Consider the following 16,381-nt stretch of genomic DNA (forward strand, 5'->3'; position numbering starts at 1 on the left):
AGGTGGGACCACCAGACGATTGTCAGAAGAAGACCGAAGGTGGCGGGTGCGGGTGTAAGGCTGGAGGAGAGACTGGATGTAGGCAGGTGCATCCTGTTCACCGCTCGGAAGGTCAGTACCAGGGTCTTGAATCTGATACGGGCCGTGATGGGTAGCTAGTGAAGGGAAATGAGGAACGGGGTAACATTTTGGGGCAGTTTCTCCCATTCTTCTTTGCAGGACCTCTCAAGCTCCTCAGGTTGGATGGAGAGCATTGGTCCACAGCCATTTTCAGATCTCTCCAGAGATGTTCAAGTCTGGGCTCTGGCTGGGCCACTCAAGGACATTCACAGAGTTGTCCCAAAGCCACTCCTTTGTTATCTTGGCTGTGTGCATAGAGTTTTTATGCTGTTGGAAGATTAACCTTTGCCCCAGTCTGAGGTCCAGAGTGTTCTGTAGCAGGTTTTCATCAAGTATGTCTCTATACATTTTTGCATTCATCTTTCCCTCGATTCTGACTAGTCTCCCAGTTCCTGCCGCTGAAAAACATGATGCTGCCAGCACCATGCTTCACTGTAGGGATGGTATTGGCCAGGTGATGAGCGGTGCCTGGATTCCTCCAGACACAACGCTTGGGATTCAGGCCAAAGAGTTCAAGTTTTGTTTCATCAAAGCAGAGAATTTTGTGTCTCATGGACTGAGTCCTTCAGGTGAGTCAGGTGGCTGAGCGGTTAGGGAAGCGGGCTTGTAATCAGAAGGTTGCTGGTTCGATTCCCGGCCATGCCAGATGACGTTGTGTCCTTGGGCAAGGCACTTCACCCTACTTGCCTCGGGGGAATGTCCCTGTACTGAGTTAGTTTTCAAATAATAACTATTACAATACATTAATAATAAAAATGAGCGTAAACACTATCGGGCCTAAGTCTCAAGAAATACAACAGGAATCACAGACAACTCAAGGTAACCGCAGCTGCGGTCTGCTTCTATCACCAGATTCGTCACAAATTTACAAACATATTACTGCCGATTTTCAAGTCGGATCTCATATTTGCTGCGAAGAAATATGAAAGTATAAGTGCGCACTACATTACATCCATTCACGACAAAATAAATGGAGACAAAATGAAACATTTGCAGGCTTGCATTAAGTGGGATTCGATCACACAACAGCAAAAACACGTATTACACCAAAGTCCACTGCTTTACACTGCAAGCTACTCTAGCTCATGGAAGATTTTCTAAATCAGTTACGTATTTATTACCTACCTTGGCCTTCAGGCAACATCTTGTTTTGGTATCTTCTGAAATAACTGGTTACCATAGACACTACCCGAATGTAGGCAACTAATCACGTATTTGGGATTGTTTCGAGGCAATAGCCGTATTTACCACAACATCACAGTTCCTTCTGACACCACATATTAAAAATTAATACTAAGAACGTTTCTGCTAACCCAGACAATACGATCAAAATACGCGTAATCCTTTGAAACACTTTTGAAACATGGGTCTATTAATTTCCTATGCGATTTCATGTATGGCTGAGTGTTTCTTCGCTATATCACAACATCAGGAGTATATGCACTTTGAAGTCATGTTTGAGAGAAGCAGGGTTGTACAGAAGGAAAAACTATTCACAACTGGATGAGGTGAGATGTGCCATCCTTACAGAGCTGCGTGCACCAGGGCAACTATTCGGCTATCGGACTGTGTGGCAAGTACTTTAGCAAAAACACAACCTACGTGTTAAACGACACACAGCGATGAGATTGCTGAAGCAACTAAATCCACAAGGAATGGATGCGAGAACACGCCGGAGGTTTGTGAGGCGTACGTATCACTCCATGGGTCCAACCTACATCTGGCATGTAGATGGATACGATAAGCTTCTCTCAAACGTGACTTCAAAGTGTGTATACTCATCCTGATGTTGTGATTGGTTGACAACATATGAACTATCACGTCATATGTATGCCCTGCATCAAAATAATTCTTTAAAATAGCAAAAGTATTTTCGGGAGTACTCATGTTTTCAAAATAGGCGCTTTTCCGTGTGTTTCACCTCTCCTTCCTGTTAAAAGACACAGTCCGTTTGTCCCATAAGGAGGGTCCGTCCTCTGCTAGATAGGCCCTACCTTTTCCGGTAGAAGTTAATGCTGTTGTGTTTTATGATTTGTTGAAATGTTTTCCTATTTGCCGTTGTGTTTTATGATTTGCTGTTGCGTTTTTCTATTTGCTGTTGTGATTTGCACTTCAGGGCCACCGTACTTCTGTTAGCTAGCAAGCATTTCATCCATAAAGGATAGGATACTCTTTGAAAGCAGCACTGCAAACTAATTGTAGTTAATAACCTTCCAGCTATACCTACTGAAATAAACCATCCACTTAAAATATTGTCTTTTTCTTAGTTAGGTAGCCAGTATTTCATCAGTAAAATAGTCTTGGATTTTCTGTATCGCACTGACATAAATAATAGTGTTTATATATCCATATATTTTCAGCTCGCGAGAGCTAGCTTAGTGCATCTCAAACAACGTCAATCCGGAACTTATAAAAAGGACACCTGCGAAATATGAACTTTGCAGAGTGCCCGGTTCTTGAGATACTCATTGGAAACTAAACCCATTCTAATGCGTACACAAATACACACACACTCCTGGCATTATTAGAGAGGTGGCAAGACAATGCCTCATCCAGTGCAACAGAATGTGGTCAACTGGAAAATAAGGGGCATTGAAAGTCCAACAATGGCATTAGGAGATTAATTTGCTGCTTAGGAGACCATTGACCAATTTATTTGTGTCCACTCTAACTTCACTGTCCTGACCTCTTTCAGAGCTTCCTGAGTCGGAACATCTCAGTGTTGCAGAGGCCACATGGTTGGCTCTTAACGTGGTGTCCGGGGGCGGGAGCGCCACAAACTCTCAACCTATTGGAGTCACAAAAATTGCCAAGTCTGTCATCGCACCCCTAGCTGACCACAATATCTCTGTGTTCATGCTATCCACCTATCAGACAGACTTCATCCTGGTGAGTTCAAGACATACTTTATTGTATGTATAATTTCTTCACTCATATCCGCACCTTTCTGACCTCATATTACTGATGTTCAGTCACATTTAATTTGAAGCCATGTTTGAGGGTCAGTCATTCGATAACGTGAGTATCAGTAAATATCTGGCAAATGTTACTTTCAAACAAGTCAAGAAGGAGTTGATGCAATATTACATTTACATTTAGTCATTTAGCAGACGCTCTTATCCAGAGCGACTTACAGTAAGTACAGGGACATTCCCCCGAGGCAAGTAGGGTGAAGTGCCTTGCCCAAGGACACAACTTCATTTTTGACACGGCCTGGAATCGAACCGGCGACCTTCTGATTACTAGCCCGACTCCTTCACCACTCAGCCACCTGACTCCCTCAATATAGCTGCACATATTGTAGGAATGGATTATTTGAAAACAGACATGCATCCCCATCACACTAGACATGAAAAGGCAACAACAGTGGCAATACTGTACTTCCCAGGGCCCCAATCTTGCTGTGGGCTGTGAGTCTTTTCATTTTGTGGAAGTTGCTTAATCACAACAGTCCATTCTCATTCCAGGCCCTTTTGGCCATAGGGAGTCTTTTTATTACTCCAGTAATAGGAAAAAACAACACACATGGTCTCCTTGACTAACAGGAGCTTGTTAATGGAAATGAAAAAGAAAATATGTAGAGATGTTGATAATCTGGCGGTAGTTATGTAAAGAGGATCAGGCCGGGCTCAGCCTCTTGCTGAAATTCCCGGTAATGTTCACAGCCACTGGTCTCTCCTTGCCAGCTTCCCCCAGACACAGCCTAATAACTGGCAACATAATACATGAACAGGAAACAACCTGCATCGCTGTCACTTTCAACCTGATTTATTATCTATTTAATTTCTGCTATATTTTTATGTTTATTTATCATGTTGTTTTGCTTTGCTTGCTCCACGTTCCTTCTGTCTGTGTGTCTTTCCATCACACTGTATCTGATTGCATTGCTGAGGGTCTGAGGGAGGCCAGTTGAGGGAGGCCTTTCTATCAATCATACTCATTTGCGTTATGTAAACAGTTGGTGCCCGCCCTAAAGGCACTCATCTTAGGCAGAGTTAACCCACCCAGAGAGCTCGGAGTCTGACTTTTCTTGGGGAGACTTTCACGTTGACACAGGCAATTCAAGTCAAATACAGATATGGAGGGATCAAAATGGCCCCTGTGGGTAGAAAATCAGTCTCACATCCAAACAACTTCATCACCTAAAGATGACTTCTTTAGGTCAGGCTCTCAGAGGTTTTGGGGAATTACCACACTTTAGCTTTACAATAGAGTTACAATGAACTGAAGGCATGAAGATGGCTTATGAAATGTGATTGTGTTTTCTGAAATTGACGACACTCATCCTGATCATCACTTTGCCTTTGAGGTCATTGGCCAAAATGTGCATCAAATGCTCGGCTATAGTTTTGAGGAGTGTTCAGATGAACATTTTGCAAAAGCCCTTTGTTCTTTTGTGTTTTCAGTCTGCTAGCTGTTAGGAGTCAGTTGTTTCTGTCCTGTACTCTTTCAAGTCACAAACTGTGTGAAGTACAAATGTGAGTTTAGTTTATGTAATTGAACTATTTCTCACCCTATTGTTTAGTGTTTCCTGTTGTAATGCACTTGCTTCATCGTATTGTACTGTTTCCAACAGTGCTATAATAGAACCTAGGCTAATTTCTGCATCTTTTCTATTGTGATCTTGTTGCCCTCAGGTTCGAGAGAGGGACTTGCCCATGGTAATGCACACCCTGTCTGCCGAGTTCACCTTGCTGAGGGTTGTCAATGGAGAGACAGTGGCTGCTCACAGCCTTGGAGTCACCAATGGTTTTGTCAAGCCAAAGCTTGGTAGGGATTGTCTAATTAAATGCAACTAGTGCAGTGTACCTATGATGCAGTCGGTTAAGATGCCAGTGAAACACATAAATACTTACTTGAACTATAGACAGTGCCCGTGATAAAATTGGTGGCACACACACACAGACTCTTATAGAATTATAGATAGATAGTGCAGTGCCCGTGATGCAGCTAGTGATGATTCATCTCAGTGGCAGAAGTCATTACATGCAGTACATGCAATTATGCCAGTTGTCATAATTGTAGGCCTTATTCACCATACAGCGCTTGTACATTTGCAACGTGCTGGCAGTTCTGACATCAGTAAACACATTAATTCACGTAACAAAATGTACTGATCTATACTGAAAGTGTATCCACTTTATATTGTTGTTCTGTTCGCTAGCCAGCCCCTTTGAAAAGAGATGATTATCGGTTGTAAATGCGAAATTTGCTTCTGAATAACTAAACATAATTTCACTTTTTCTTACTACGCTTAGTTTCATTTCATTGCGAATGCCTTTGTAAATCGCATTAGTCAATTGCGGTAGGCTACGTAGGCAGTTTTGACATCAGTTAGCACAGTCATTTATGTAACAAAATTCACTGATCTGTATTGAAAGTAGGCTATATCCACTTTACATTGTCGTTCTGTTTGCTAGCCAGCCCCTTTGAAAGCAGATGATTATCTGTTAAAAAATGAATTTGCTTCAAAATAACTAAACAGAATTTCCCAATTTTTCTTACTATACTTAGTTTCATTTAATTGCGAATGCCTTCGTTAATTGCATTAGTTCAATTGGGGTAGCCTACTTCACTCCGTTGGATTATAAAAAGGATACGTGCAAAATATTAACTTGGCAGAGTGCCCAGTTCTCGAGTCGAGGTATTCGTAGGAAACCCCCTGCAGACCAGAGGACCAATCAGAGTGAAAGGACTGTGACGCGAAGAGCAAGCTAAGCTGCAGCAAATTATTTTTTCATTATTTTTCATTATTTTATGTCGAAATGCATATCCAAACAACGTCAATCACGGTACTGCACTTCTTTGGGTTATAGAGAGGACACATGCAGAATATGAACTTTGCACAGTGTCCGGTTCTTCAGTTGATCGTGGGAAACTAAACCCATTCAAATATGTCACACACACACACAGATTCCTGGCATTATTAGATAGATATAGCGGGACAAGTTCTCTCTTATTTCTCATTTACATGTATTCATTTAGCAGATGCTTTTATCCAAAGCGACTTACAAGAAGGAGCTTTACAAAAACTGCATAGGTCAATGATCATAAACAACGCGATAGCTCCTCAGCGTGAAAAATGGCTGCAATGAGGAACTTTGCAGAGAGCCCGGTTCTCGAGCTACTCGATGGAAGCTAAACCCATTCTAATTTGTACACACAGAGATTCCTGGCATTATTCGAGAGATGCAAAAAAAGGGAGAATAACAATACAGGGTTTTTCCTGGCTCAAAATGTGGCGGAGGTGATCACATCCTGATCATGTGCATCATGTGTACCATGCCTTCAACTCAGGGCCGGCCCAAGGCATAAGCGAACTAAGCGGCTGCTTAGGGCCCCCGTTCCCACCAGAGGGCCCCCAAGAGCACATGAAATTACAGTTTCATGTACCGTGTTTCTTCGATTAAACGCTGCCCCGATTAAACGCTGCACAAAAAATGAACATTGTGTAATAAACGCCACCCCAGAAATAAGGTAGGAGCAGCATGTCCTGAAATACCTAGTAGCAGCATGTCATTTTAATAAACATTCTGTTGTGTTGCACTCGGGGTGCACTGTTAGCTATGCGTTTCAAATATCTAAACATATCTTACTTAGCAAATGACTCTAGCTAGCTAGAGACTAGCCGTTAGTCGGCATTAGAAAGGAAGCTTACGAAAAGAATTGCCAGAAAACGAATAGCAGTCTAGCCTATTGCTAACGCCTGTCTAGATTATCTATTGAAAGAACTGGAGAGAAGCAGGTGCTCTTGCGTTAGCAAGCTAAACTAGTTTACATGGCTACAGTAGGTAGTCTAGGTGTTTTCGCTGTCTAGCTGTTCTTGCATTCCTTGCAAATCAGCGTTAACAAAAAGCAGATGAGATAAAGCTAGCTAGTCAAACTAACATTGACATTTGATTGTTGCTTAATCTGTGATTTAGAAGACTGTACTGTTCAAACTAAGAACATTTAATGTAGCGAACTAACATGTTAGCATGCTAGCGCGGATAGCCTAGAATACCATATTTCTTAGATTAAATGTCGCCCTCAAATAAACGCTGCCCTCGAATAAACGGCGCACCAAAAATGTACAATGTGTAATAAATTGAAGTTTAATCTAATAAATACGGTAATTAACAAAAAATTATCATAATTGGCGATACCGAGGGGCCCCCAAATCAATTCTGCTTAAAGCCCCATAAAGGCTTTGGCCGGCCCTGCTTCAACTGGCTCAAGCAAAAATGTTTACAAGTAGCAATTATTCGTTCTAATAATTGTGATTAAAGAAAATGACGTTAAAGCACATTTTATTTAAAATAAATATAAGATATATATTATAATATATAATAGCCATTGTTTTCCCTTACACAGTTCACAACCAGAGGCGGGAGGCAGAACATTTTTTGTTTTATAAAATCTCTTTATGAACTCCTTGTAGTCCAAGGCCTCCTGGACTGGTCCATCAATAGCCACATTTCATCAAGTATCTCTATAACAAGTAGGCCCATCTTTTGCGTACAAGTATCTTAACCTTCTTTCTTTTATAAACAATCATGCCTTAAGAAACTATCTGCTAGGCTATTCTGATACATACTGTGCATGACTTGTGATAGTGTGCTCAATCATTTATTACAATCTTGAGTGCTGAAATATTTATGATCGTAACATGTTAAAGAAACTAGTTAAGTCAACGGACTAATGTTTTTCATTTGCTGCATGCTGCTAGCTAGCTAACCTTTTTAAACAAAGCAAAGCTGAATACACTAAACTGATGGGATGTAACGTTAATTTAGGAAACCTTTTTATGAAATCGGACTGGCTTGGATCCAAAAGACACAATATTCACCTGCATGAACTACCATGAAATATCAGGGTGCCGCCTGAAACATTCTAGGGGAAAAAACAGACGCTCTTTTTTCCCTCTGGAACTTTTGGCAGTGCCTTTTCCGTTGCACTGGGGGGCTCGCTAAGCGGTTTAGCGAGCTAATTTTCAGGCTAAGATAAAAAACGCCCCTCTTTTTGGTTCGTGGAAGCAACTTTCGATAAATCACCATAGTAACATATCAATTAGCACTAACCTGCTCCAGAGCAGGCTAACGTAAGTGTAGCTGGATAAGCTTGCCACACCCCCGGAAAATAACATGGCAGCTCCCTTTTTGAGAGACCCAGTTGACCAAGGAGCTATATTTTAGTTCGATTAGCTTTCCATACCAATAGAGTTCTTCGCGATTGCCAAGATCCTTTATTTCACACGGATGAGTTCTTGTTTGAGCGATATCGATTCAGCCGACAAGGACTCATTTATTTGCAAGACCTTCTCGGGCCGTACATTGCAAATATATCACACGCCGCAGCAAGCTTTATGCTTTATTATGAGCTTATGCTGCTGTATGTGAATATGTAACGCTATGTTTTACGAAATGTCTTGTCTTATCTGTTGTGCCTGTGCTTTTTATATGTTTCACTGTGGGAGAGTGGGAAACGTCATATCGATTCCTTTTTATGTCTTGACATGTGAAGAAATTGACAATAAAGCTACTTGACACTTTAACTGTGCTTCAGACTGCATAGCCTAGAGTTTTTTTTTGCGTCAGGTAGGCTATAGGCTACATTTTTATACAGTATAGGCGATGCAGAAAACATTGGCAAAGCCGCAGCATGCGTTGCTGTAAGAAAAGTGTACTTGGCGCTTAACCAGCTGATGAATCAATTCATCATATTCCCTGGCCATGTCCCAGTCAATGAAATCAAAGAGGGATTTACACATAGGCCTACATGCATATACACATATATAGTACATGATATAAGCGCAGTAGCCTACATATATCCTCATAATTGTCTATGAATTCGTATCACTTAGATACTCGTTGGCCTTGTTTTTATCTAGCCTACTTATTCTGAAAGAGTTGAGATCATTATTTTCGCTAGCAAGATCTCATTCGATTATTAATTTCCATTAAGTCTATACCAGCAGGCACATTTAAAGAAATGTGATCTGATTGATTGGGGTAATGAGGCACTTAAGATGAGCCTATACATTTCCCCAAAACTTTCGCATTTAGCTTATCGGCAATTTTTTGCCAAGCTGCTTGTCTTGCTCTGGCAGCGGTGGCGGTGTTTGACTTATCCATGATAATATGCTTATTGTCTTCTTAGAGACTCATTATAATAGTTTGCTCGGATGGCGACAATAGCCTATCACCGCTCTCTCTTACGTCTTTTCCGCCATCATACCGTTAAAAAATCACGGTTTTGGTGATCGACCTTTCCTGCCTTTTGAAGTATGACGTGCACGTGCAATTTCCCTGATAAGTTTAGCCTGATTGAAATTAACCACATGATTTGGATGCGGATCAGCCGTTGACGAACCGATATTTGCTGTTCTCACTCATCTCGCTAATGTTAGCGGGCTAAAGGGACAATTGATTAACTTAGCTTCAACCCTTACGACGAACGGGGCCCTGGTCTTGATACAGCTCCACCACATTGGCGTAGTGACACAATTGCAGTTATAAACGACAGACATGCACCGATAGCAACGCTTGTTAGAAAATTATGTTTTCCATGAAGACGCCCGTCAGAATTGTCGAGAGCTGTAGGCGTCACAAACTTTTACGGTAGCGGGCGCCTCTTTATTCTCTATACATGAAAAACCCTGTAGCCTACTAAACATGACTAACGTGTATACTCTTTTAGGCCCATGTCTAAAACATGCATAATCCCGGAAAAAATAAAGCAGTATCCCTACCAACGCTTGTAAAATCAAAGCAGTTTAACTGAAAACACAAACCGATGCCCGCAGAATTCCATGTCAGCGCGCTCTTCTGAGCTTGCCAAATAGCCACTGCAGCACACACACAGAAGTCCAAGTGTCGGACTCGGCACACAAGTCAGAATTGAGGAAGAAAACATTACAAAACTAAAGAACATTTTTAAATGATAGGCCTAACGATCATCTTATTTTGACTCAAATATAAAAACAATATTACTTGAAGCTCAAAAAAACAGTATTTGTGCTCAAATGAATGCGAAAGAAATGTGCACACTAACATTAACTATTGATATCAAACTTGCGTCCCTGAACTGCTGTATAGTGGGTTAAGCAAGGGGAGTTTCTATAGCCTATTAGTGCATTGTGCACAGCAAGCTTGAAAGAAAAAAAAAAAGGGATATGAATATGGGCCTGTGCCCTAGTAGAGTTTTATGTCTAACAACGCCCCTGGCAGGGGGGCCCAAGGATCAGGGTCAAAACCATTTTTGGTAACCCGAGTTGAATGGTTATACAAACAGGCACGGAGCTACGTGGTGGCCGAAGGTGGCCAGTGCGACCCTAGAGTGAAGCTTGGCCACCCCTCCTGCCACCCCAAACAAAGCAGTCAATTAGTAGGGTGGACAATAGCGCATTATTTTTGGCAAAGGCTAACCAACAGCCAAATAATTCTGGTCTTAGTGGAACGCCGGTAGCAAACGCATTGAATCAAACATTTAGAAAGTTTACCTGAATGTATCTAAGAATGCCGCCGGAAAATCTGGCTCCCTATTAAGCCCAATTGTACCGAATTTGGTTGCAGTTCCACCAGAGTTCCACTGGGGGTGATCGCTGGTATGAGGCAATGAGGGCAAAATGAATGGGAGTCTATGGAGCTAGACGGCTAAATTTGTCTCTTTCGCCTGATGGTTGTTGAGAAATCTCAGATTTGATTGTAGTTTTTGCAAGTTCAACATGGATTATAGGTTGAAAGTTGAATGAACGAGTACTTATGTCCTTTCGATTTCTTACAGGGTGAGTCATTGTTGCCCATAACACGCTAGGATTCTGCTAATGAATGCTGATTGTATGACGTCATTGACATTTTAAAAGGATTTTTAGAACAAAAAAGCGACACCCAGCAGTGTGTATTTTCTTTGCCTCCTCTTTCAAATGCAACATTCAAATTACTCAACAATGCGTGAATACACGTGAGACAAAAATGATATCCTGAGAAAAGTGGATTTTGAAGGGTATAGCTCCATAGACCTCCATTCATTCTGCACTCACTGATGAGTGCCCTCATATGGAACCCTAGTGGATTTGCAACCAGTTCAGAAGCCGGAGGTTTCCCGAGAGTGGCAGTTCTCCCCATATTCTCTGCTATTACTTAGCTTTGGTTCATGTAACGTAGCATGATTATACGTCAATATAAGGCGTGACGTGATGCAAACATTACATTTAGCCTACATTACAAGCTGATGCTGCACATTATTTAAGATAGATATATATATTTATTTTACTATTCACAGGGCATTTGTCATTATCTCCATTACTTAAAAAAGTCACGTGAAAGTGGAAGGGTTTTCCCTGGTTTTCCCTCTTCTTCATTCGCAGTGCATTGGCGTGAGAATCCAATCAATGTCATGTAACTGGGGGCAGAAGGCCATGCTGACGTTATGGTGACAAAATAAATTAACACAGAACTGGATGATATCACAATTTTATTTTATTTAACTTTACTGATGGGCTTATCGTATTGATGCAGCCACAAAAAAACTAGAGAGGGTACAATTGTAGGGTGTGCTTGCTTGCGTCGGTTGCACAGGGGTCCGTTTTTTAATGACATTTTTACAACTGATATTTCTGTATATTTTATATAAAAATGCATACTTATTATTTATAAAGATTACATAGATTTAAAGGCATTTTTTTTTTGCTGCTCATTTACAACTCAAAATACGAGTGAAGTGTAGAATGAAATAGATGTCTTCTCATTTCCCCTGCAAGAGGCAGCCTTATAGTTGAATCAAAACGAATACATTTGGCAGACCGGTGTAAAAATTTACCTATTCTCTATGACTTAAACGTCCTTTTAAGTTTTTCCATTCTCGTGATATTTTCAGGCATTTAGCCTACTCATATTGCATTCATTCATTAATAAAGAACCCCCTTTGAAGATTATTCTACAACGTTACCGGCAGTAGAAGATGGAATCGCGATTCAAACAGTACCATCTGCTAACTGAAAATATGCCCCCAAAAAGGTAAATAAGCTTGACATTTATTTACTGGAAAATCGCTCATTCATAAAAAGCTCACTGGTAGCGATCATTGTCAGTAACAACGAAAAATGCGATATAGCCCTGTGTGGAGAAGCTGCCCCGGTAAATTGTACTACTACAGTACAGTCAGAGAATGTCTAATATAGTGGCAATTTTTTAATCTAATATATCCTTAAAGAGGCTCTAGTACAGTACTAGACTACTGCTGTGTTCGTCTTGGTAGCGATTGCGTTGGTTGAATTCAATTTAACGTTCCGTTGTACGGTTTAGGCTGAAATTAATTATTTTCATGAACAGATTGACAAAGTTTGGGCTGTGGCAATGAAGTTCAGGTTAGTAGTCAGATAGTTTCACCTATTCTTTATTATTCTTTGTGTCTATTCAAATATGTAATTATGGTATTCAATGACACAAGTCTGTGTTCTAGAAAGAGTGGTCTGGAGTCGCAGTGGTCCGATAATATCAGCTTTAATGCAGCAGTTGGAAATCAACACGTCCAGAGCTCTGGGGTTGTCTACTTTTCCCTACCTGCAACAGAGTTTGGGTTGGTTCACGAAGTCCAACTCGCTATCTGTCCCTCCCCAGCATATATTTATACAGTGCAATTAAAACAGAAAGATGAAAAGAGGGTTGAGCTTGTTCTCTCGTGCATCAGGGAGTTGTTCTTGCCTACGCGTCCCACCTGCTCGGGTGCCATCTCCACCCGGTTTCAAGGTTGTTTCTGAAAATGAAGAGATAGAGACACAAAGAACAGCCTGCTTCCCACACCCAGTGTGAGACCCAATGTTTAAGTCTGAGCACACTACAAGTTCATAAGACAGAACTTTAATAAGCACAATGCATAACTTTACTAAGCACAATATATTCTTTAGTAAGGGGAGTGCCGAACATGTTCTGTCGCCGTTTGACTTCCTAAACAGCTGTGTAGATGTTTTTGTAGTGTGTCTCGCGTAGGCTACAGCGTTGCAGTGAGCATCACTGGTTTGAAACCACAGGTAATGATAATTTCACCAACAAATCGTTTACTTGTAATGTCATAATAAATCCAACAACGAAAATGTATTTGTGAGGAATGTTTATTTTAACGATTGAAAACAGATGCATCATAGACCACTGTAGTATGTGTTGCCCAGGCAACAGAGGTATAGTAGACTACCGTTTCCGAAAGTAGATGTGGGCCTATTTACTTAATAATATCAGCTAATATTGTACATTACATTTCACAATTGTGTTTCACATCACAAAGTAAAATGAGTAAATAGTTATCACCCTGGCCTCTTTGCTTGTGGCGTTTCTGCAGCTGCCTTGCAGTAAAGCTATATTTAGCCTAGCTATCCCCCAAGTTAACAGATGCGAAACGAATGTTCTGCTACAGGTAGTGTTACGGTAGGCAAAGAGAGCTGCATTAGACTAGACAGTACACTACTATTTTCACATCCCATACACCAGGGGGAGTGCCGGTTTACACAGGCTGCTCATTGGCTGAGCAACAGGGGATAATGATTCACCTGGAAGCACTTGAGGGGTGGGGGAGAAAGGACGTGAAGGCGGCGTGGAAAAGAGACCGGGATCGTACCTGCTGGGAAGAGCTTTGCCGATTGGACATGTCGTGTGTGTTAGTTTCGTCCGTATGGGACCTACCTTGCCTAGCGTGAGGGGGGGGGGGCTGGCCCGACCACGTAGCAAGGTAAGGTACACCCCCTGGCCTCTCACAGACACATAGCGTCGAACACCTCTCACTAACACGCCTACGCACCGCACACAGATTAGGGGGTTCTCCGGTAGACAGCGGGATCCAGAGATAGCCTACCCCTAGACTACGGTTGTATCGGGGCCCGTTAGTGGCTATCCGGAGACCTTCCATAACAGTAGTCACGTGTTTTCGTGACGTTAGTGACGTAGTGACGTTAGTAACGTAAGTGACTATGGCTAGCAAATTAGCCACCGTTAGCTTAACTTTTCACCACAAAAACGCAATTTCAACTTAAACCATGGAACGGAACGGAAATAAAAATACAACCAACGCAATCGCTACCAATACGAAACTTTTTACACCTAGGTTGTCTATGTAGTACAAATATTGACTGATCCTTAGGGGGGCGAAAATAAACAATAAATAATAATAATATATATGTGAGAGAACAAAGGTTGTGCCCTTGCCGAAGGCAAAGCACACCCAATAATAATAATATATATGTGAGAGAACAAAGGTTGTGTCCTTGCCAAAGGCAAGCACACCCAATAATATATATGTGAGAGAACAAAGGTTGTGCCCTTGCCGAAGGCAAAGCACACCCAAATATTTAGGCTCTTTCTCCAGAGGGGCAGATCAGCCAATCAGGGCAAACGGGCTGTTGCCCTGGCAACAATACCTTTGCACGTCCCTGCCAGGGTAATAACTATTTACTCATTTTACTTTGTGATATGAAACACAATTGTGAAATGTAATGTACAATATGATATACGCTGATATTATTAAGCTTGTAGTACATCTACTTTCGGAAACAGTAGTCTACTATTCACTAAAGCGTTAGCGTCATGACATAAGCCTCTGTTGCCCGGGCGACACATACTACAGTGGTCTATGATGCATCTGTTTTCAATCGTTAAAATAAACATTCCCCGCAAAACATTTTCGTTTTAGCATTTATTATAACATTAGATTACAAGTAAACGAGTTGTTGGTGAAATTATCATTACCTGTGGTTTTAAACCAGTGTAGCTCACTGCAACTCTGTATGCGAGACACACTAGTAAGAAAAACAACTCCACAGCTATTTAGGAAGCCAAACGGCGACAGAACATGTTCGGCACTTACTTAAATCAAGTCGTTCAATAGGTAAACCCTCAGTGAAGTTTGGCTAGTAACAGCAGCAGTAACTGACCTTAGTTACAGGTGAGGGGAGTTGTAGGGCTTATTAGTTGTAATGTATTTATCTTTCTTCCAATTTTTTTTTTACAACCAGTCATTTGGAGCAGATAAACCTCTAAAAACATGCAGGGCTACAGTAGACCCAGGGACCAGGATCAATGACCAGGATTACCAGGATTGAGAGAGGCTGATATAGAGGGAGTATGAGAGAAGCTGACAAAGTTTAATGTGTTTTTCCCTACTTACAACGTGGATAGCCGGTCACATGAGCGCCGAGTCTTCAGACCAGGGATGTTGTTACTGTCAAGTATCGCTTCCAGTAAACTTGTTATGTTAGCCGGTTTTCCAAAATTAATTTAGAGCTTATTTTCGTTTTTGGAGGCATATTTTTAGTTTGCAAATGGTAATGTTGGTAACGATTCCTGGCCGTGCCAAAGGACGTGTCCTTGGGCAAGGCACTTCACCCTACTTGCCTCGGGGGAATGTCCCTGTACTTACTGTAAGTCGCTCTGGATAAGAGCGTTTGCTAAATAACTAAATGTAAATGTAATGTTGTAATAGGGATTCCAGCTGAGATACTGCCAGTGAAAATGTTGTTAGAATCAGCTTGTTTCAAAGTGGGTTCTTAATGAATGAATGCAATATGAGTAAATGCTTAAAAATATCACTAGAAGGGAAAAACTTCAGGGGAAGTTTAAGTCACATAGGTAAGGACAATTTTTACACAGGATTGCCCAATTTCTTCCTTTTCATGCAACTGTTTCAACTATGTGGGGCTGCCACAGAGAGACTGTGACAGAACGCAAGGCGTCTGCCACGTAAATCGGTGGCTCGCGCCCAATTCTATGGAACTGACCAGTTTTGGCAGGTGTGGCGGTGTCCTCCCTGTTGCCGTGTCAGGGAGGTGGGGGCAAACCAGGGTGCAGGGCGGGAGCACGTCCTATGTGAGTAATTATTATGCACAATAAAGCTTATTTCGTTCATGGAGATCCTGCAGTGCTTGCGTGCATTCTTCACCTCTGAACGAAACGACCGCTCGGGCTCACTCTTTCACACAGACTATCACCATCCCCTCTTGCAGGGTATGAGAAGAATCTCAGGGAAGTGAGAAGAGAACACTGTTTCATTATACACTCTTATTATTTTAGAAGTGTAAATGAGCAGCAACAATTGTAAACTTTTTTACCTATGTAATCTTCATAAATAATAAGTATGCATAATTATTTAAATGACCCAAATATGACTTGTACAATTTAAGTTTAAAAAACGCACCCATCTGCAACCGACACAAGCACACCCCACAGTTTCCCCAGAAATTGTACCCGCTCTAGTTTTGAAGTGAATTTGCTTTTATAACCGATATGGCCAAGTTAGC

The 16,381-nt window shown here is 41.5% G+C and overlaps 1 protein-coding gene across 2 annotated transcripts in view; it reads left to right on the top strand.

The window, feature by feature from the left end:
- Positions 1 to 16,381, top strand: part of castor2 (cytosolic arginine sensor for mTORC1 subunit 2) — a 43,622-nt gene that overhangs the window by 14,619 nt on the left and 12,622 nt on the right. For both annotated transcript variants that reach the window (XM_067257792.1, XM_067257793.1), the window contains exons 3-4: positions 2,816 to 3,009; positions 4,758 to 4,890. In XM_067257792.1, the coding sequence (XP_067113893.1) occupies positions 2,816 to 3,009; positions 4,758 to 4,890 (327 nt within the window). The remainder of the gene's footprint in view (positions 1 to 2,815; positions 3,010 to 4,757; positions 4,891 to 16,381) is intronic.

The sequence above is a fragment of the Osmerus mordax genome, chromosome 19, assembly GCF_038355195.1.
Source record: "Osmerus mordax isolate fOsmMor3 chromosome 19, fOsmMor3.pri, whole genome shotgun sequence".
NCBI lineage: Eukaryota > Metazoa > Chordata > Actinopteri > Osmeriformes > Osmeridae > Osmerus > Osmerus mordax.